The sequence below is a fragment of the Pelodiscus sinensis genome, chromosome 2 (assembly GCF_049634645.1).
Source record: "Pelodiscus sinensis isolate JC-2024 chromosome 2, ASM4963464v1, whole genome shotgun sequence".
NCBI classification, from domain to species: Eukaryota; Metazoa; Chordata; order Testudines; family Trionychidae; genus Pelodiscus; species Pelodiscus sinensis.
Genome location: NC_134712.1, coordinates 227,042,583 through 227,066,022, shown reverse-complemented (window position 1 = coordinate 227,066,022; position 23,440 = coordinate 227,042,583). Strand labels below are relative to the sequence as shown.

Sequence of the window (23,440 nt, the reverse complement as noted above, 5' to 3'; positions counted from 1 at the left end):
GAGGAAGGGAGAGTAAAAGAGCTTGGGTACTCCACAGGAGGAAATTCCCAAGTGCGTATTCCTGGCTTTTAAGGGATTTTTGTATTTGGGTGGTGGGAACATATGAATCAAAGTCAGGGAATCTATGATCTTGGGGAGTTTTTTTTGTTAAAGCAGAAGCCTTTAAAAGCAGTGTATTTTTAAGGTCTCTTGCCGGCCCCCTCCCTCTTCACTCAGTGCCAGAGTGGGGATCAACCTTGACACTGGTTAAATATTTTACGAGCCTTTTACTTCCCTAATAAGATGGCCCTGGTCCCAGACATCCATATATACATCTATATTTATAGTTGTGGCCTGGTTATATCTATCACAAGTGTCTCCTGTACTTCTTTTGGTACAGCCAGACAATCCTTTTTTCTCTGCACCACCATTGTTACTTTCCTTCTGCTTGTGTGAGGAAAGTGAATTTTACCTCCCACTTTCAGTCAGTAGTTTAGTGTAATGATTTTTGAACGATTTGAAAATGCTTGGAACTTTTAATATTTCTGCTAGAAATTTAATTTGGTAATTCTGAAAAAGTTGCTACATGATCAGTTTTGTAACATGTCATTGACTCTTATTAATTAGTTCATGATGCTCATTAACTTGCAGGATTGAGCCATAAATTAGAACTCTGCGGTAGGTATGTAAAATCCCATGTAATCAGTTAATATGTTAAAAGTTGCACTTAACCTGTTAACTGCTTAGATGGGATCCCACGGGCCCAGCCAGGTTGGATTATCATCCCACGTGTAGCATGGTGTGGGCTGGAAGATACTTCAACCCAGCTGGGCCCACCACACCACCCCCACCTACGGCATGGTAGACCTGGCCGCTCTTGAGCACACCCCCACCCATGGTGAGATGGACCCAACCAGGGTAGAGCAGCCCAGTCAGGCCACTGTTTCAGTGGTAACTGATAAGCATCCCCCGGTAATGTGATCCTTACGTTCCTACTCTGTGGGTGGCAAAAGGCAAGCAGTATAAGTTAGAAGAAATAAAGTATACAACTTTTCTGATGTCTGTATCTGACTGAGAATGTTGGAGATACACTGTTTACTTTGGAGGGAAGAGAAAGTTGACTAATCTACCAGCTCTCTCAATATTATCCACAATGTTTTTGGCTATAGTAGTGTTCAGTACATATTCATACATATTCATCATTTGAGGAAGAGATACAAAGATCAATGCCTAGAGGAAAAACATAAAAAAGTATAGAAGCAATTAATGCTGATTGCTAACTGTGCACCTTTTCTATTAAACAGAAAAACACAAACATTCAACAACAACAAAAATAACTATTTCTCAATGCATAGGTCTTATTCACATTGGTGATGAACTTAGGGAAGTCAATGGGATTCCTGTAGATGATAAAAAACCTGAAGAAATAATACGAATTTTGGTAAGTAACAAATAATTTTAAAAACTGTTCAGAAAACAATTAGAAAAATTAATTAGTTTGCTGTTTCAGAAGAGCCTCTTTTTCAGAAGTCTGATAGTGCTTTTTTGCCTGGTACCATAATTTGCATCCCTTTGTCTTCCTTTTTATATTAATATTTCATTTATAAATGGTTAATAGGTGATGAATAGGTGTTATAGATAAGCATGTTACAGATCTAAGTTATAGGCATAGGTTTTGTAGGTAATTATGTGCACAGTTCTCAAGTGATACAGGTGGTTGTTGGACTATGGATATAAAAACTTTGATCTGCTGGACTCCTAAATTTATAACAGTTGATTGGCTATTTATTCTTAAAAGCTATTATTTGTATATTAATCTTTCATAAAGTATTTATTAATGAAACCTTGACATGAAGTATTACACATTGAGCATGGAGTGTACTAATGCTGTTGTGCTTTCCCAGCTTATGCTCCTCTATGCTCTGCTATATAAATTTGTAAGTTTGGGAAAATATTGCACAGTTATTCACTTAATCTATTTTGAGAAATTATTACTATTTTTCCTGTGGAAGAATTAAATGTTTGAAAAAATGTATTACTAGATCTTTCTGTTCTTGAGGTAGTCTTTACTACACAAGTTTATGTGTGGTTGCCTCATTAAATAGACTGGCTGGCCTTACTCTCATATTAACTTAACTTAAAATGTCAACCTTCCCATATTCCATACCTGCTCGATAGTTTTGTGTTCCCTGTCAAAGTGTATTTTCCTGCAAAATTAATATTAAAAAAAAAAAACAATCTCTGGAAATGCAATAGCAAAGGTGTGAACAGTTTCTCCATTTACCTTACTGAAGTGCAGTTTAAACATCAGAGGCTAGTTAGAGCCCTTTTCAATGGTAATGGTATTATTGTTTCCAATCCTGTTGCTGGTGAAATAAGAACTTGGCTGCTGTTTTGTCAAACAGTAAACTTTTGGATTGCAGATTTACAGGCAAAAGTATGTGTGTCTTAGTAGTGAACAGACCTGTTTCCATTTTGTTTAAATTGCTGGCAGTCTGTTCCATTGTGCTAGTTTTTATGGAATGTGTCGTCTATATGCAATAGTAGCAGCGTCTCCAACTAATTAGCACTTCCTTCAATAGCAAAATGTCAGTCAGGCAGTGGGACTATTTTGTGGTTTATAAGTAAAATGCAGCCAGACCCACATACTTTCAATAGGGCATAAGAAAAGAGGAGAGCATATGATGGTTGATCATTGTTAACTTGTTTGAAGACTTAATTTTTTTTCTCTCTAGAACACAGTTCAGTTTTTTTCCTTTTTCTGTTCTTTTAAACTTGCCAGAAGAATCAATTCCAAGAAAAATAGTTTTATGCTACAGTTGTGGCACAAACGTGTTTGAATGTTTCAGTCACTTATGTTAGTATTGGAGTATTCCAATTTTTGCCCTGAGCCTTGGGGTTGTACCCAAATGAACGTAAAACTGAAAAATTTGCCTTTGCCCTCATCTTTAAAACGGAACTATACGCTCTGAAATTGTAGGTCCCCCAGCTTCTAAGATTTCATCTTTACTTTGAGCTATGGTACACATTGCAAATGAAAATCTGTGATAGTCACAGTTTGCAGCTCCATATTGTAGCATTAAAAAACTCCATGGATCACGTATGAACTGCATTTTAACTATATCTGCATTAGATTTGTATCCCTCTTGTTTGTGTTTAGATTCACTTTATTGTTTAAACTTTGAAAAAGTAATTCTCAATTTGTTTTCTATTCAAAATATTAATCAGACTCAGTCTCAAGGAGCAATTACGTTTAAAATTGTACCTAGTATCAAGGAAGAAACACCTACAATAGAAGGCAAGGTAAGCCCTATTTAAGGATGTTTCATTGGACAGTGCAGTGACTCTTACACAGCATATAAATATTTTATCAAGACGTGGGCATAGAAAAGATAGACACAAGATAGATTTAAGCAGTAAGATGCAACTTAACTCATCAATAGGGAAGGGCACTATACTGCCACCCCCTCACATGCTAGGAATTCAACTGGACCCAGTTCTGGGTTAGAGGGCTCCCACCATATAACCAGTGACTTTGGATAAACTTTACTAGGCCCACCTCTAAGACTCAGCTCCCTTCTGAATCTTCTCTATCTCCATAACTTTCTCTTCTCCCATATGAATGAAGGAAGTACCCCAGTCAATGAAAACTGTCTATCTCCACTTCTCCTTACAGTCATGAAATCCACCAGTGAAATCCCAGGTCTTATTTTCTTCTGTGAGGAGGCCATTTTAGCCTTTATGTTGACTGGACACTGGCTTCAAGTTACACAGATAAAAATATTCCCACATTATATCCTAAAGTAAGCATCCACATAAATATCTTACAGCAGTGGTGGACAAATACTGGCCCAAAGCCAAAATCTGATGTGGCAGGATTAGCCCCTGACAGGCCACACTGCTGCATTTACCTGAGCCTCTGCAGATACAGGCGATTATAGCTCCTGTTCGCCATGGATTGCTATTCCCAGCCAATGGGAGCTGCGGGAAGTAGTGTTCTAGTTTGTGCCACTTCCTGTAGCTCTCATTGGTTGGGAATGGCAATCTGTGGCCAATGGGAGCTGCAAGCACTCATACCTGTGGAGGTGCAGGTAAATATAACATTGGTAGCCTGCTAGGGGTTAACTCTGGTGAACCACCACCATCTAATAGCCCATCCCTGCTTTTGAGCAATACTTTTTTATAACATTACATGATTTAGTTTAGAGCACTTTGTAATAAATAAAAATAAAACAGTTATAAACCTATGGATTCTTAAATATATTGTTATCTTAAAATGCTCTTTCTTCCAGATGTTTATCAAAGCCCTATTTGACTATGATCCTAATGAGGATAAAGCAATTCCTTGTAAAGAAGCTGGGCTTTCTTTCAGAAAAGGAGATATCCTTCAAATCATGAGCCAAGATGATGCAACCTGGTGGCAGGCCAGACATGAAGGTGATTCCAATCCCAGAGCAGGTTTGATCCCTTCAAAACATTTCCAGGAGAGGTAAGCGACGCTAGTACATAGTTTCATTCTTCTTTGTATACTAATACATTTGTTTGCAAAGGCTTTAGGTCAGCATGATTGCCATACAAGTGATCATGGATTACAATGTAATGATGAACTTTAAAATCTGACATTGTAGTAAAACAACTGAACTTGGAATCTCCTTGTTCAAATAGTTTGGATTTCATTACTTGTCTGGCTAGAATGAATAATGACCAACTGATAGGATAGTGCTGATCCAATTTGGAAGAAAAGCCATATGGAAAAAAGCACTTCAGTATCTGTATCCACATTGATGTACAATTCAGGGAAAATAGCTGCAAGTTTTTGGAGAATTTACAAAAAATTAAGACACTGGGATTAATTTTATATAACTTGAATAGATTGAATTATTTTGGGTTAACTTAAACAAATCTTTCAGGATATTTTACAATAGTGTCATGATGCTAAGTGTTTATTAATCCCAAACTCTCACTGAAAACTGAGGAGTTTGTCTTTTTCTCTCTCTCTCCTCTTACTTCTCCAATTTTATAGGAGATTTGCATTGAAAAGACCAGAAGTACATATACAGCCGCTGAAAATTTCCAACAGAAAATCATGTAAGTCTGTTAACCTAGAATAGAAATCATGCTCCTTGATCTCTATCTTTATAACATTTGTTTCAGCTCAGTGAAGAGGATGTACTATTCCAGTGTACAGTCACTCCTGAATCATATTATCTCAGAAAGAAAAGCAAATATATAGGAGAAAACTAACATTATTATGATTAATTCTTATAGTTGCTGTCAACTTTCTGGCTGATTAAAATATTCAGGGTCCAATCTATATACTCTGAATATGTAATGTCTTTAAAAGTTAGTGGGTGTTTTGCCTATTGAAGCCCAATGGGTTTGTATTTTAAACATTAAAATCTGTGTGCCCCATTCTGTGACACTTCATTACCAGGGTGGAATTAGTATCAAATGAGTAAAAGGTCAGATATCTTTGTCTGTACAGATTATTTTCCTTCTCTTCCCCCTAAATCCTCCAATGGCATTTATGTATCTTTTTAAAATAAGGGGACACAATTTCTTTACAGGTTTCAATCTAAGCCAGTGGTTCCCGAACTGTGGGCCGTGATACCAAATGGGATTTTGTTATCAGCAGATGGGATAGCAGCAATCCCTACCGTGTGGAGGATGCTATTTTGCTCTGCACAGCTAGACTTTGCATATATGGTGCATGTGAGGTCACAATGCGTGGAGGATGCCATTCTGCTCTTCACAATGGCATCCTCCATGCTGTCTGGGATCCCAGTAGGAAGGACTTCATTAAAATGGGGTCATGCTGGCTAAGTATTTTCAAATCCTTAGTTGTAAGCATTTCTTCTTTTAAAAAAATCATTTTAATTGTCCTGAATTTTCAAATACTGTAGTCATACAATATGAAGAAAAATAAGCATTTTCTATACATAGAAAAAAATATATTCATACTACTGGAATTCACATTAACATCTGTTTTAAGTATTGTTACATTTTTCACTTGACCTGTTATTTCTTTCAGTTGTACAGGCTCATAACAAAGTGAGCACAGTATGAGAAATAATCAGGCTATAATAAACTTTAAATCTTAAATGCAAACATGTTTTTCTGAGTTTAACTAGAAGTATTCAACATCCAATGCCCAGGGGCTCTACTGTTAAAACTACAACAAAATGAAAGAAGTTGGAGGATATAACACCACACAATGGATTCTGTCATGTGTGGTGTCACATTAACAAAACAAAGTTAATTACATCTAAATTTTGGATTTTTTCAGTGTTGAGATTAGAATTTTACTTAACTCACCTCCTTTCAGATTACTTACTGTTATTTAAATAGCTTTCATGTTATAGTAAGCCTTATTATTTATAAAATTTTGACTAAAAATGCCCCAATCACATGCAACAGGGCCCAAAGACTTAAATTATAGTTGTAATTGACATAATTCTGAGTCCAGTCTTTATAATATTTTTAATATGCTGCCATAGAATAACCCATTCTGTGAGGAACACCTCTATCTGGCAACTGATCTGCTGCTCAGATTCCTATTCAAGTGGCTCTGCCTCAGTGTTGCTAAATTTTTAGCTCCCGATTTGTAGCTGCTGGTCTCAAGTTGTTCAGTGTTGTTGCTGAATAGGAGGTTCCTTAAACAAGTGTATATTGATTATGGTGGCAATAGAGCTTTCCAGGAAGTGCATTGACCGCTATAGTGAATGTGGGTCTAGTTTGGTTCTCTCTATGACATGCTCCTGCCTGGAGATTTTTATGAGAGAGAGGGTATGCAGATCCCCTTAGGGTAGGCAGACCATGCTAAATGGGAAATGCTAACGCTGTGACTTAGAGATGTAACTGCCTGGTGCCTGCCGGACTCACCAGTCACAGCAATGGGAAGCAGGGCAGGGATCTGCTGCTCAAGAGCCAGCACGCACAGAGGCTACACTGACAGACCAGCAGGAAGAGCAGCTGGTCCTGCCCACCACATCTTCACCCTGCCCCCAGCCTTGAACACGCATCCCTGTCTTTGCCTACTGGTAGGAGTGGGTGGTTGGCGAGCAGGGATCTGACCAACAGCAGTACTCACCTGTACTGAGGGGGGCAGAGAGACAGAAAATACAGGACTGTTTTTAATCAAAAGTTGAGACTTTTGTAGGAGGACTTAATATGGGACTGTCCATTTAAAAACAGGATGTCTGGTCACCCCACAAATTACATTGGTAGAAGCAGAAATATCTCATTCATGTCTTTAGAAGAGTGGACAAAACTGCATGCTAAGTACAATTGATTATGTTTATTAGCAATCTCGTGGTTGCTGGCTAAAAATTGCCATTATCTAGCAGGTGCTAATAAGCGGCAGATATCATTTCTGAGGCTGCCACCGGGGAAGAAATTGCTGTCTGTGCCCTCTCTGGCTACAGACCTGCAAACCTGCCTGTGGTCAGGGAAGCAGGGGGAGGGGGAGACACTGCAGCCCAGATGCTGGGGCTTTTCTACAGAAGTCAGGGCACTGGGAGCCAATGGGGCTGTGCCATACCACTCCCTGAATTCTCTGCAGGTTGGAGCACAGCACATCCTAGTGCTTCCTTCTGTATGTGCAGCCTCTTCAGGGCACAACCATGACAGTTCAGGGAAGAGATAACTGTGCAGCTCTGGCACCTATGCTGCAAACCCCCTCCCTGCCGCTGTCCTGACACAGCCTCCTCTCTTACTCCACAGCTCCTTAACTTCTGTGCAGTCCTTGTGCACAGGCAAGTTTGTGGTCTCCAAATGCAAAATGAAGCACTGAACAATGACCACAGGTAGTTTTGTGGGACTGCAGGTGGGGAACGCCTGACTCTGCACTTCTTTACCTGGCTGCAGTCTTGCATACAGCTGGGATCTTTCTTCCAAAAAAAAATGTTGTTAATAAGAAGCATGCCAGGCCCAATATTACAGACCCATTAACATTAAAATTAGTGGGATGGGATAAGTTCCTGGCAAATGTTGCTGTTAACTTGGCATTTGTTAATATCTGAGTTGCTGTTAAACAGTGTTTATTGTACTTTAGAAAACTGGAGAAAAATAATAGGGCCCTTTGGAAAATGTGAGGGGTAGGTAGTGCTGTAGCACCTGTGTATAAGCAATGTGATGGAAGAATTGATAACAGATGGAAAAGGCATTTAGTGAAGATAAGATTGGTGAGTTGAAAAGAGAAATTAGGGATGGAGAAGCAGGGAGAAAAAGTATGCAAATGATAGTGAAATAGAGCGTAAAGAGGAGAAGGCTGGAACACAGGAGAATGAGATGGGAAAAACAGAAACTACTAATGGCCAAAGGAGAACACAATACATGGGTTGGAAAATAGAGCAGGAGCAATAAGTAGTACCAGTATCATTGCTAAGGCTGTGTTAGAGTTCAGTGTTAACAGAATCTCTAACCTTTCTTTTGTAAACATTTCATTGGAATGGCAAAAAACAAAACAGAATATTAACATGGTGCATATTTGGATTTTTCAGAATGGTTCAAGAAAATGCACAAACCTAAACAATGACATCAGTGTGTGGCAGTCAGCTTTGCTGCTCTGTTGATGTGATTGATGTGAAAGCTTACAGAAGTCACTCTAAGGTTTTGTGTGCAAATTTGATGATGTGAGGACTGAGTATCTGTTGGAAATGGGCCTTTAAGCTTGGGTTGTTGGATATCGTTATTGATGGAGTGGTATATATATGAAGGTGGAGGAATGCACTCTTATTTTCATTCTTTTAAGAGTCTAGATTGTATCTTGTCCCAACCGTAACTGCATCTCAATGTAACTTTTGTTGCTAATTAATACTGCAAAAAAGACTGATGAGAAAGCACTGAAAAAAATAATGAAAACATAGGTCAACATTACAACAGAAATGCAGAAAAATCCACTGAAGGAAAAGAAAGGTAATGGACACATGGGGCAGAATAATTTGATCATATTTTATTAATGGATAGGAAAAAAGGAATTCTATGGTACTCATAAATAAAGTTTTATTATTTCTGCAAATACACTCGATTCTGGGAAATTATTAAGTTGAATTTGAGGACTGCTCAGAACCTACATGCATTCTCTGCTTTGCTTCTCCAACCTCTGTTGTTTCTTCTTCTTTATTTTCTGCTCCCATCTACTCATCAGCCTTATCCTACAGCACAATCAACCTGAGATTCATCAGATTCTTCTAATTTCATTTGTTTTAATGGTCCCAAATCTTAAATCTGCATCTCATGTACAGGGCCTTGAATGTGAAGACAAAAAGCTTAAATTGGATATGGAAAATGAGGAGAATTCTTATAAGCATTTTGCTGGTTTTTCTATGAAGTTCAGTTATTGTATGGCCGCTTAAGGGTGTGCACATTTGAAGGTACAACAAGTGTAGTATTTACAAGAACCATACTGATTCCTCAGTCTAGGAAATCATCCATTTAAGATGCAGTGCCTCAGACCACAGGATATTTGGCATATGTGGATCTAAAGAAACATATAAAACAAAAATCTATTACTGGTGAAAGGAGAAGAGCGAAATAAGTCAGACAGAAGGCTGTCCAAGGGTGAGATGATCCATCTTCAGAGGTAGCAGTTGGACTGTTGCACTTAAAAATATATCAGGAGCTGTACATATATGTGCAGTATATCTTTTTGGAATTGTGCACTCTAAAGCTGATTGATAACTTTGCTAAATGTTTGAAATGAGTTTTGAATTAACAAAGTGGGTTCTGAATTTTTAAATTTAAGATGGAGTTAATTGAATAAAAAGATAGTGAAAAATGCTTTACTTGGAGAAAATTAAGTGTGTGTTGTGTGCATAATGGGAGGTGCCATCTTTCCAAATGTCACATGGCTGAACAGTATTGTCTTGAAGGTATTTAAAAAGTTAATATTTAGTCTGAGATGAAGTATAACAAGTTTCTGTCCAAATGGAAATTTTTTTAGAAAACTTGGTCACTGCCAACAAATGCTGTAATGTTTCTGCCTGTACCTTGTTTTATAGTTCATACTGTAGATAAAGCAATTATCACCTAATCTTGTAGAAATGAATGATCACGAATTTATTTAGTTTCTGTGCCCAACTTTACCGTCTAAGACATAACCTTCCTTCAGCATAAATATTAATTTTGCCTTAATAGTACACGCTGTGTTTGTTCTTACACTCCAATATGTGTGGTCTGTGGTATGAAGAAACAGTTCATAATTCATATGGTATATTTTACTCTAGCAATAGTCCATAACTTGCATTAACTAAAGAGAAAAGTATATGCAAGGTAGAAAGAGATGTTCAAACATGTCTGTGCTTGAAAAAAGCATTCATTCTGTGTTTTGTGGCTAAATGTAGATAGTTATTGTGAGCAAAGTTATTATTATATAGTCTTTCTAAGGCTTAAAAACATATCTCACTTTAAATTTTGATTAACCATATATGATTGGCACCATATGAGCAAGAGGAAATATTTAACTGCAGCCAAATGGTGTTCATTCAAACAAGATGTAACTGAGTTTATCCAAAGACGAGTGTCTTTTGGATTAAAGACCACAATCTGCCAACAAAACAATTTAAACAGAGTAAAAGAATGAATGTATTGTACATGGTACCATTTTATTTAAGGGACAAACATTTTGGAGAAATATATTATAGGATTTTATAGTTCATTACAATAAGACTGTTTGTTTGAGACCTGAATCACTCTCAGCATCTGCGAATTGAGAAACAGAGATAGTTTTAATGTTACATGTTACTGTTAACTTAGCATACTAGCATCTTTGTTCACACAAATTTGCCATTCATAGTACCTTCCATCTTAGGATCTCATAGTGCTTTACAGCATTTTCTTCATCACACTACTAAGATATAGATGAAGTAAGTTGTAGCACAGAGTGATCCAAGTTTCCCAATGTCATACAAGACTCTGGAAGAGTGGGGAATAGATTCCATATATTTCTAGTCCTAGGCCTTAACCACAAGGCTGCCAGTCTTCATTTTCCAAATTATCTTGTCAAATGTATTTAAATCTAAACATACAGCACATTCAAGTTGCTCACCTTAAATTTGCTTTAATGCTTTCTTTTTTAAAATGGCTTTCTTATCTTAGCCACAAAAAGTAAAACTTATCACACAGAGTAAGATAATTTAAATGTCAATTGCTCTGTTTATAATTGGATGTAATCACTCTAAATTAAAATTATTATTTATTTGTATTATTATAGTTTGAGAGCACTTGTCATGGACTTAGGATCTCATTGTATGGATCCCATTGTGTTTAGGTGCTGTACCAATCCAAATTCTTGTACGCTGCAGTGTCTTATTTGATCACTAGAACCAAACAGAACTTGAGGGTTAATGCAACGTGTATATTTGCCCAGGAACAAGGACAAAGCTTCTGTATCTGATTTTAGACCTATTAGCCTTTGATACAGTTTCTTTGACAAAAAGTACAGTGAAAAGAAAATGAGCAGAAGTTAAATATTTAACTCAGGGCTGCATTGGAGGTCACTAGCACAGTTCAGTCAGTCTTTGGAGTGGCCCAAGGTTGGAACATCACAAATTAAAGCTATTCAACTGAGGTCCCTAAACAATTGTAAATGCATTTTGAATTAAAAGATGTATTGGTTTTTATGCATTGTTTTAGTCTAGCATTCTGGCTTTGAACTCTGTAAAATCAATGCAAACATTAACTTCCTAAGTTTCCTTTGCATTTATGCTCCCCCCCCCCCATTTCCCCATTATTTTCTCTTCTGTATATTTTGGTATCTCTTTCTCCATCTGTTTTAGGCACATTCCTTCAATCTGTCTTATATATAAATTTTGCTCCCTTTCCTTCACACTTTCTTGATTTATGCTGTTCCTCTTTCTTTTCAAGTGTTCTGTTTGCTTCCGCTTTCCCCATGCTCCTTTTTAATTCTTCCCTTTTTTCTCTTCTCTAGTCTCTATTCTGTCTTCTCTGTCCCTCTGTATTATCTTAGTTGCTTCCTCCTAGCACTATGGTCAGTTGGTCTCTTTTTGCTCACCCCATGCAGCACTCAGTTCAATTGAATAAGATTTTATTCACATGACAAGCTGTACCTGTGTTGCCAAAATTTAGTAGATACCTTTTGCATGTAAATACCTCTTCCACACATGCAGAACTGCTAGTAACTAGTGATAATTCATATGCCTCCTAGTAACTAGTCTCTAGGGGTATGTCTACACTACCCCGCTAGTTCGAACTACCTAGTTCGTGCCTCATGTAGCCGTGCTGCACGGGGTTCGAACCAGAGGGGTTTTAAAAATGGCGGCTCCCCGCTTATGCAAATGAAGCCCGGGAAATTCAAATCCCGGGCTTCATTTGCAAGTGCGGTATGCCTACATTACCCTCCTAGTTCGAACTAGGCGGGTAGTGTAGACATACCCTAACTTTGTTGCAGGTAGGTAATTATCCTGTTAAATTATCTGATGTTCACATTGGCAACCAAATGTGCCACTTGTAGGTGGCTGTTAAAACACATATGAACATATCAGGACTACTTATATCCTTTTTTCAACACACACTAGACTGTGCTCACCCGTGGTCCTCTTAACAGTAGCCAAAGAAGAAAGATCACAACAGCTGCACAGAAAATTCCTTGTTAAAAGTGCTTTTTGTCACAATACCACAATTTCCCAATAGTGTGATGTCACTTGTTTCTATGTTCTTCTTTGGCGACATTACCTACTGCTCTAGAAAAGCCAAGCTCATGAATTTATTACACTGCTCTACAGCCAAAATGCTTGTGAAATAAATGTAGTCAAACTTTACTAATTCTGGGTCACTGAGAACGAAAATGATGCTTAAAATTGTTGATTGGCTCTAGTTTTCAAGATACGCTATTGGGTCAGTATATACGACACTTGACTTGCGAATGGCGGAGGATAAATGAGTTATAAAGGGAAGGGATCTCAGTTTAAACCAGAAATAACTAAAATACATCTTTGACTGGATCTATGAATAAATCTATTACTGGGTTTGGACAGTACTTGCTTTTTAGGCAAAACAATGAATGATGCAATCTGAAGCTGGTATTGCGTCATACATTATATGAATTGCATCATGTTATTTCTAGAAGTCATGGATGATGCAATCATAACAAAGCTTACATCACTCTGCTGAACAAATTGCCCTATATCAGCTCTAGAAATCATACAGAAGCTCTCTTATTTGTCAGTGTTTGATTTTGCAAAGGGACACATTTCTGTTTAGCCAGCGTGAGCAGAGATGCCTTGTACTTGTGTGAACAGTGCAGATAACTTCTGCTATGTTTGTGGTGAAGTGACTTTTGCATCACAAAAGCGCAGTATAACTACTATGGTTAAGAAAGCCTATCACCTTTATTTTGGCTGCAAAATTGGAGATCAGGACAAGAGGTGGGCCCCACACATATGCTGCAACACTTGTGCAACAAATCTTTGCCAATGGTTGAACAGGAAAAGGAAATCTATGCCTTTTGCAGTGCCAATGATTTGGAGAGAGCCAACAGATCATACCAGCAATTGTTACTTCTGCATGGTGCCTCCAGTTGGGAAAGGTGTGTCAAAGAAGAAAAAGTGGACTGTGCATTATCCAAACATTCCATCAGCTATACGCCCAGTACCCCACGGAGAAGGACTGCCGGTTCCTGATGCACCAGAATCATTCTCACTTGAGTCAGACGAGGAAGAGGAAGAGGATGAAACTTCTGGTCCTGAACCATCAATGTCACAGGACCCACATTTTCTCCCATCCTCCTCTGAACCACACCTCATAACCTCAGTGGCAGCTTTGTGGCGATTTGAAGGTTGTTGCTCTCTTGCTTGGTCTGAAGACTGGATACACAAAGTACTGCTGTTTTCTCTGCGAATGGGATAGTCATGCAAGAGATTCCCACTACATCAAGATAGATTGGCCACTCCGACAGTCATTGGAGCCTGGGAGGAAAAGTGTGCAGCATCCACCACTTGTTAAATCAAGAAAGATTTTGTTACCACACTTACACATCAAGTTGGGTCTGATGAAGAATTTTGTCAAGGCTGTGGACAAAATACAAGCAGCTTTCAGGTACCTCCATGGAAAATTTCCAAGATTAAGTGAAGCTAAGATAAAGGAAGGTGTCTTTGTTGGTCCTCAGATTCGTGAACTTCTTCAAGTTGATGCATTTGACCATGCACTGTGTGGCAAGGAAAAGACAGCATGGAAAGCTTTCCAGTTAGTGGCAATAAATTTTCTCGGAAACAACAAGGCAGACAACTACAGGTTGTTGGTGGAAAACCTCCTCAAGGCATACAAAAGCCTTGGTTGCAATATGTCACTAAAGATACATTTTTTGCACTCTCATCTAGATTTTTTTCCACCGAACTGCAGAGCAGTGAGTGATGAGCACGGTGAGCGATTTCACCAGGACATTGCAACAATGGAGAAACGCTATCAGGGCAAATGGAGCCCATCAGTGCTTGCAGACTATGGCTGGACAGTGACAAGAGGTGCTCCATTTAATGAATACAAGAGACAAGCCAAGAAGCACCGAGTAGACACTGAATAGGACTAAACTATGTACATAATAGTTTTTTGCCTTTTGTTTCATAATAAATTTTATTTATATAACCCTTTTGCTGATTTTTAAAGTGTTACATTGTAGCCAGGCAGCCCCCCCATCTCAAACAATCTTGCTTGCCCTCTGAGATGTCTGTATACAGAGCAGAGAAGGAACAATAAGAAGATCAGCATAGCCATTAAGCTTTGATCTGCTTTGACCAGGATATGCGAGTTTCTGACTCTGAGTAACGATTAAGGAAATAAGCTAAGCTCGAGGCTGCAAAAAGTGTCAGGCTGGCACCTATGTTGATTCAAACACACACAGTCCCTGGGAGAGGAATTTCCCACTGAGAAAAGAATGTCCAGTACTTCAAATTTAATCATCTCAATTCTCTCTAACAAGTGTAAATTAAGTTCACAACTCCCTTGTAACAACTGATCTCAAAAGACAGACCAGCCCCATTTGGCATGACAGACAAGAAAGAGAAATACGTGACCCCATGAGTATATAAGGTGGGCCCAGCACACACTCACTTTGAGTGTCATTCTACCCTCTACCTGCTGGTCGGGTTAGGTGTTTGACCTCCCGAGGTTCTATGGGGACGCCCACCTCGTATTTTCGTCTTTCCTAGGAATTGAGGGACCGGCCCTGGCCTGAAATGCTGGAGTCGAGAGGCACAGAAGGGGGTAAAAATTGTACCTGGATGTGGTCCTCTGTCTTAAGTGTACACATAGAAAGAGTAAGCTGTTACTTGGTACCATTATTTCTATTTTTTCTATCTTTATCTTCTTTGTAACCATTTTTAAGATCTATATTTTGCTAGTAGTTAAGAAATAGAACAATAGCCATTGCAACCATATGATTTATAAGCTTCCTCAAATAAACCTGTAACTGTTTAAGTTTTAACCTGACTCCTTCAGTTGCTGTAATAGAACCAAGCACAATTTAAAAGAACTTCAGCCGGTCATTAGGGACAGATATAGGGAGAGATTGGGCGTTTGGATTTGTGTCACACCCAGGTGACACAATCCACTGGGGCACCTTTCAGTCTTTCCCCAAGGCTGCTCGCTGCGAAGGAATTACGAATTCTAGCAGCTGAAATCTAAGGTGTAATAAGCTCTTCCTATATAACGGGGCGTCTGTTGGCCTGCTGGCCACCCTCTGCGATGGGACCCCGGTCCTAGCAGTAAAGACACGGACGTTAAACCTTTTCTCAGAAACATACACACACACACTGCCCTGACCGTCGGCTGACATACATAAACAGGACAGGTGAAATATTATCATGTAAAGCAACCATAAACACACGAAAAGACCTAGGTTTACAATTTATGATTAAAACTCTACTATCTACACAATATACATAGACATAAAATGTAAAAACTTAAATATCTTGGAAACAGTAGCCAATCAGTTGTTTTAATTGTCATATTTGAATTCAGCACATCAAAATACATAATAAATAGCACATTTTATCTCTGAAGCAGACGACTTCTAAAAAATTGTAAACCAGTGTTATGAGCATGATTGAGACCAAGCCCCTTTGCTCGAGGGATCTGTACTCCTGGGCATAGGTGATGGAAGTAGGGTGTTGGGGATGGGTAGTAGCATATCCTGCCTTGAAGTGATTTACATCATAGACAGGGTGTACAGTTTTGTTCAGCTGTTTTCAGCATCAATGCTCCTGGGCAAAAATCATAGAATCCGTTGAGTTGTTTTCAGCTAACTGCCATATGATGTAACTACTGAAACATTTCCATAGCACCCTGCTAGTTTCTAAAATGGTAGCTGTGTTGTGTATAGGGAATGACTCAGCTTCACTTCCTCCCCACACAAGCTTGATGGCTGTCAACCTTAGGCAGAGATAAAACTAAGAGGTTTCATGATTTGGTATCCCTAGACTATGATTCTTGATGCTGGAAAGTCTTTGGGCTTTGCACCACTCCTTGAAGCTTTCTGCCCACATAGGAAGTTATTCATCATACACGGTGAAGTGCCAGGTTGAACAATCAAAGAAAGCGCTTCAATTCATTCTCGAACTAGTGAAGACCTCAACAAACTCTTTATTTAGGAGAATTTACATGAGATGGCCTTTTCATATGATGTGATAGAATGTTTCTCCTTTCAGGAGATATATTTGCATATATTTGTGGCTTTGCCTTTTTGGGCCTTCAAATGGAGATACAATAGAAGTTTCTAGAACCTGCTGTATGCCAGAGAATGCAGAGAATAGGAATGTTAGATAGTGTGTAATTTAATAGTCATGTAACCGCATCAAAATTTAGTGGTTACACGATTATTCAATAGTCCCCAGGGAATGGGGCTGGCAGCCAGTGTGTTCCCAGCCCCACTCACCCACCACTGTTGCCTCTCTATTAAAAGTATCAGTGTGGGGTGGTAGGTGGGAGCCAATCCACAAGGGTTGCTGGTCCCTGCACAGACCAGCTTCCATCTGCTGCCCCATACTGCTGCCTCTAATACAGAGGCAGCAGCATGGGGTGACAGCAGCCTCTGTCTGTGGGTGGTCCGAGCTCCACAGAGGCTGCTCCACGCCAGGTCTGATATAGAAGCAGCCAGGGGGTAGGGGGAATGCATGTAGTCAACAGGATTAACCAATAAGCCTAGTCTTATCGGTTATTTGTGTAGTGGTCTACACATTGACATCCCTAGCATAGAGAGCAATCTTTATCCATATGAAGACATGAAGGAATCAGTGATCCATCCATGGTCTCAACTTGTCACCATGGAAGGAGAGACATGGTATATTCCAAGTATGATACATTCTAAGTCAAGCATCAAAGGGACTCATTGCTTCCAGAGTCAGGGTGCTAATTCACATTAGCTGTGATTATTCAAGAAACAGGATAATCTCAAAACCTTTGCTTCTGATCAGCCAAAACATCAGTGTTTCTGAAAGACTACAGAGTACAGTAAGCCAGCCATCATCCACTTTAGAAGATTTTCCAGTTTACCCAGTGGTCACCTCAGATGTAGGAATTCCTCTCTCTTGTCAAATGGAGAAGTTAAATGCCATTCAGAGCGTTTCTTACAAATTAGCCCCTTCAAAAGAGCTCTCAAGATCAGTATTGAAGAGATTGTTTCCTAGCAAAGAGAACTTTTGTGTCCATGCCCCAGAGCAAAATGGAAAAGGTACTTCCTTATGCTCAGATAAACAGAGGAGTTGTAAGTCATCCTGAATCTGAGTCATCAGTTACTAGCTGTTGGAAGAAAAGTTGAAAATGTAGTCTCTGGGACCAGTCTTCCATTTCTGTCAGAAACCACTGGCCATGCTCTCTGGTCTTAATAGACATTTATATGAATATTCCAGCCACTGAATATCTCTGATGTGAATAGCATTACCATGCCCTGGATTGTCTTTCCCCTTTTACCCTTCCACTTTTTTAATGGAGTTAGGTATATACATCTTCTCTCAATACATTCTTCCCCTAAGTCCATCAGTGGCTATTAGCCAGGATGGATAGGAATTTCTGTCCCTAGTCTCTATCAGAAGCTGGGAATGGGTGACAAGGGAGGAATCACTTGATGATACCCGTTCTGTTCATTCCCTCTGTGGCACCTGATGTTGGCCACTGTCGGAAGACAACATGCTAGGCTAGATGGATCTGTGGTCTGACCTAGTATAGCTGTTCTTGTGTTCCTTTGTTAGAAAAGAATAATTAAGCTCAGCAGCAGAAACACTTAAGCGAGTAATTCCCCAGTAACATTCATGCCCCCCCCCATATTGCAATTATAGGGCTGTCTGAGAACAAAAGTAACAGGTAACTTACCTTTTTGCAGCACCTGTCACAGTTATAAATATAGGCAGGCATTTTTTAAACATCTAAAACATGCAATAGCAACTCCAAAGTGTAGAAATTGAAAGAGATCACATTTCTGGTAACGATTCTAAAAAATCCGGGTCTGATTGATTAAACCAGTCACATGAGGGGATTTAACATCATTACCTAGTGCTACTCTTTATTCAAGGTAGATGCTTCATCACAACTGGATAAGATCATAGGTCACCACTGATGAATTAATAGCTGAAAATTCTCAGATTGTAGAGGGCATATAATGCAGCTGTGCCTTTTACTGTCCTCTTTCTTTCAGTTCAGACATAACTTTGACATTTAAAGGCTTTACTCAGTGTAGATAAATTGGTGTGTGCCTCTACAGTTGTTATCTTAGACATTTTTAGAGCAGCTAAACATACATGTATTTTTTTTTTACTTATAAAGTATTAAATAATAATACTTTGTTTTTTGGCTATTCTAAGATGAGGAAACGGTTGAGTGTGGTAGGTGCATTTTTTCTTCTTAGATTTAACTTTTCATTCTTCAGCTGTGTTTTCAACACATTTAATGATTTCCTTTCCTATTTTTTCCTTTGTGCTTCTCAGAGGAAATTGAAGGTACATGTACAAAAGTTTCCCTGCATAGCCCAGTAATTTTATTTAGAGAGCATATGTTTAGAATTAATTTGAATGTAGTTCAAAGTTTGCAATTGATGTTATATGTACAAAATTTCCATATTCCCTCTACAACATCCAGTATATTGAATTAAACCATCTCATATTGAGAAAATAGTTCTGGATATCACTCAAACTAATCTTAGATGTTTCACCTAGTGGTCAGGGATTTATCTTTATTTGAATATTGGGAAATATAGATATTTACAAAAAGAGAAACAGTGTCATAACATAAACTTGGTAGAACTTGCTAAGTGGAATGGAGTGGAAGAAAGTTCTTTACGTGACCCTAAAATATCTTACTTTTCCATTCATGTGTTGTGACAAAATACAGTAGCTCATTAAGTGTTTGCTAACTAAGTACAATCCGTATTGAGGAATGTATTGCTTTCAAACACAGTAGTAAGTTTATTTATGTAATACATCCTTTATTTTTCCTTAGTTAGTATATAGCCTAAGTTGCAAAGTCACAGCATATGTTAAAGTAATAGCAGCTTATCTCTTCTACTTTGTTTACTTGAAATGACTTCTTCTTATAAAGGATTAGAAATTGTAGCTCATATTTTTGATCAAAAGGCTTCTGGCATGTAAAAATATACATAATAACTATTTTATATCAAATGAAAGGGCATGTTTTTCATCAAAAACCTTTCTGTCTAATCCACTGAGCCAAAACGCTAAGCTAAAATCTGATAATATATAGTTTACCAAAGAGCTTGGTTTACATAAATAAAGGCTTTTTTTTCTTTTCTTTTCTTTTCTTTTTTTGCTTTTTAAGCAGCATCATATTTTCTATTTTCTTGAAGTGATAATGTGTGAATAATGTAAAGTTAGAATTCTTTTTCAAATGTTTAATTGTAGTTGTGAAAAAGGCACTGTATGGAAAGGCAAAAAAGACCAAAATGTGCATGTGGCAAAATTCCAGAATACCTCCAGCTAAAATATAAAACAAAAGTTGTTTTATGTTTTTAAGCAATGGTATATTAAAGCTTTTTTATGCTATGCTTTATATCATTGTCATTTTAAATAACTCTTCTTTCGCATTTGTGGCGGGGCTTCTAACTATTCTGCTTTATTTCTTGGCTTTTTGTTCTGTATGCTTTTACACTTCGTCCAGAAGATGCTGAATGTGCTGGTCACAACAGTGGAACCTATATAGGTGAGCAATTTGGTTATGAAAGACAATTTCTTCCTTTCTTTCTGGTTCTTTTTCTTGTAATTACTGTGTCATTTAATTTTTCTGGTAATTGCATTAAAGTTTCCTCACAGTGACAGCGCATGATAAGAGCATGTATTTTTAAATCAAAACCGGCTCACTGGATTTGACACAAAGGAATTACTTATTTACTGTGACCTGTTGTTTTTATTCTTGATATCCAGGAGATGTTAAAATACTGTTTTGATAATCAGCTTAAATAGTACCTGATCCAAATTTTGGTATAAAACTAAAGTGACTTTTGTTTTTTTTGTGAGAATTTTTTAAATTTTAAAATCCCTACCTACTGTCTCATGAAGAAGGTGAGTGAAGCTTTAGAGATTTTTAAAGTTTGATTGATCCAAATTTCTCTACCTTTTATTTCTTTATATCAGTTTATGAAGTAATTTTAGCTGGGATGGAGAGAAGGTTGAAAGCAGATATGCATGTTTTTTTCTCTACACTCAAAAATAAAATTTATCACAGCAGCGTCCAGGATTTAAAATTTACCATAAAATAAACCAGTTCTCAGCATATTAGTGGAGAAGAAAACAAGATTGGTAAGGACAACAGTTATGGCTGCAGGATTGAAAATTAGAAACAAAAGAAAAATTAACAAAGAAAGTCCTGAGAGGTGCTTTTTGCCATTTTGAACAGTTTTACATGATTTTGTCATTACAATGGCCTGTGCAAATTGAGCTTAAACTGGCCAGAAATAGCCATCAAATAATTTCCTTCTGTGCTAGGAGAAAGCTGACAGATGTAGATTTTGAACCACTCCACTCTTCTCCCAGCTCCACTGCTCCCTTACAGTAAGAAGAGGGAATGGGTGAAGTATATGACAGAGGTCTGCTACATCCAAACCTACACTGGTTTAAGATCAATGACAGACTTTATGCCATTGCTTTGTGCCTCAAGTTGTAGCTTCTCTTCAGTAACCACAATGTGCTCCCAGTGACCTGCTTTCCAATGTAGGACTAAGTTTGGGCAAAATGGAGAATGCAGCGCAATGAGTTTAGTGACCTTGCATATAACTTAAGTACATGCCAATGAGTGATGTAGACATCTTTAGCATGTTCTAAGACACTGGTTTTAAAGTCCACTGCATATAATGGATAAGAATACAAACTAGACAAAACAAAGTACTCATGGTCTCTTGCCAACAGTCTAAGGACCGTATAACTTAATTTCCTCATGTATTTTTAGAAATGTTTGTTAATCAGTATTCTTCTTCTCCCTAGTTAGTGTGCTAAAAACAAAACATTTTAGCTTTCCCCTGGACTCGTACACATCATTCGTAAACTGTGGTACCCCAATCTGGACACAGTACTCTAGGGCTATGTCTACACTACATGCTTCTTGCACAAGAAGCCTTTTGCGCAAGAGCTTTTGCACAAAAACGTCTCACACAAGAGCATGTCCACAACATCAAAGCACATCACAAAAGCGATGTGCTTTTGCACAAGGGAGTGTCCACGCTGCATGAACGCACTTGCACAAGAAAGCTCTGATGGCCATTCGCAGAATGGCCATCAGTGTACCTGTGCTTTTTCCCATAGGGGTTTCTTGCGCAAGAAACCCCTCTGGAGCGTCCACACTTGACTTCTTGCACAATGACATAGCGCTAAAAGCATTTATGCCTCAGAAAAGGAGGTTTACCTACGGCGGAAAAAGCCCTCTGTTCTGCCGTTTAACAGCCCATTTAATTGTGCAAGAGCTCATTTGAGGTGTAGACATTCCGTAGGTTTTTGCGCAAAAACAGCTGTTTTTGCGCAAAAACATAGTGTAGACGTAGTCCAGATGAAGCCTCACCGATACAGAGTAAAGAAGATTTATCACTTTCCCATGTGTTTCAGACAACGCTCCTGTTAATACACCCTAGAATATTTCCTTTTTTTGCAACTGCCTCTCACAGTTAGCTCATACAATTTGTGATCTACTATAACCCCCAAATGTAGCTTGTGCCTTTAAATGAACTTTATAACTGTCTTTGCTCTTTTTCCTTTTTTAATGTTTGTTCTTTCCTTGTCATTTTTGCTTTCTCACTTATTCAGTTTCTTATCTCCTCATTCTTTCCCTCCTCTTTTTTCTCCTCCCCATTCCTGTTCCCACTCTCTCACACATTTTTCTCTAGATTCACAACTTCCGCCACTTTTTCTCCTGCCCTATAATTTGCAGCCAAAACTTGCTCTACATAAGGCTCTTGGAGAGCAGGATCAGCAGCTTAAATTCTGGGTGGGATTTTATGCAACTGTTTCCTTTTATGAGCCACTTCTCCTAGCTTATGGAAATGTTGAGGAGTCACTTTTGAATTCAGAGGCAAACTACAATGCATTTAGGGTATGCCTACACAGCAACATTATTTCTAAATAACTTTCATTATTTCGAAATAACGTAGTCTGCGTCTACACAGCAAGCAATTATTTTGAAAAAATGTCAAAATACTGTCAAGCTGGAGTTACTCCAACTCCTGTAATCCTCATTGTACAAGGAGGGAAGTTGGAGGAAGAGTGCTCTATTTCAAAATAAGTGCTGTGTAGAGGGTCCCAATGTCAAAATAAGCTATGCAATTGACATAGCTCAATTTTCATAGTTTATTTCGAGTTAAGCCCTTCTGTGTAGATGCACCCTTAGGCTACATCTAGACTGCAAGCCTCTTTCAAAAGAGGCTTTTTTGAAAGATACTTTTGAAAAAGCCTCTAGTGAGAGAGAGCGTCTAGACTACAACCAGTAGAGCACCCAGGCAGTCTGGATGTTCTCTTTCAAAAAAGCACAGTTTGCATTACATAGCGTCTTTTTTCAAAAGAGCACTTTCGGAAAAAGGTATTATTCCTCATAAAACGAGGTTTTCCGTGGTTGAAAAAACTGCCACGTTCTTTTGATTTACTTTTGAAAGAACACAGCAGCAGTCTAGATGCAGGGGAAGTTTTTTCGAAAAGCCACTTTTTTCAAAAAAACCCTGTAATCTAGACACACCCTTAGAGTGCCTACACCTTCATTATAAAAGATGTAATGGATCCAGAGGACATATAAAAGGATTACATCCCTTTGGATAGCCAATGAATAGATGATATGTACAATGGCATATAAACTTAAATTATTTCTAAGGGAAATCCTTAACACATTCATGAACTTGTGTCCAATAAAGTTTTCATATGTATTTAAGTCACTCTAACTGGAAAAAGTCTCAGGGTGCATCTAGACTACATTCCTCTTTCGAAAGAAGAATGTAAATGAAGGAAATCGAACATGCAAATGAAGTGCAGAT

General features: G+C 38.3%; 1 protein-coding gene across 9 annotated transcripts in view; it reads left to right on the top strand.

Moving 5' to 3' along the window:
- Window positions 1-23,440, top strand: part of MPP7 (MAGUK p55 scaffold protein 7) — a 304,899-nt gene that overhangs the window by 220,236 nt on the left and 61,223 nt on the right. For all 9 annotated transcript variants that reach the window (XM_075922585.1, XM_075922584.1, XM_075922583.1 and 6 more), the window contains 4 exons: window positions 1,335-1,420; window positions 3,208-3,282; window positions 4,272-4,468; window positions 5,003-5,067. In XM_075922585.1, coding sequence (XP_075778700.1) covers window positions 1,335-1,420; window positions 3,208-3,282; window positions 4,272-4,468; window positions 5,003-5,067 — 423 coding nt within the window. The remainder of the gene's footprint in view (window positions 1-1,334; window positions 1,421-3,207; window positions 3,283-4,271; window positions 4,469-5,002; window positions 5,068-23,440) is intronic.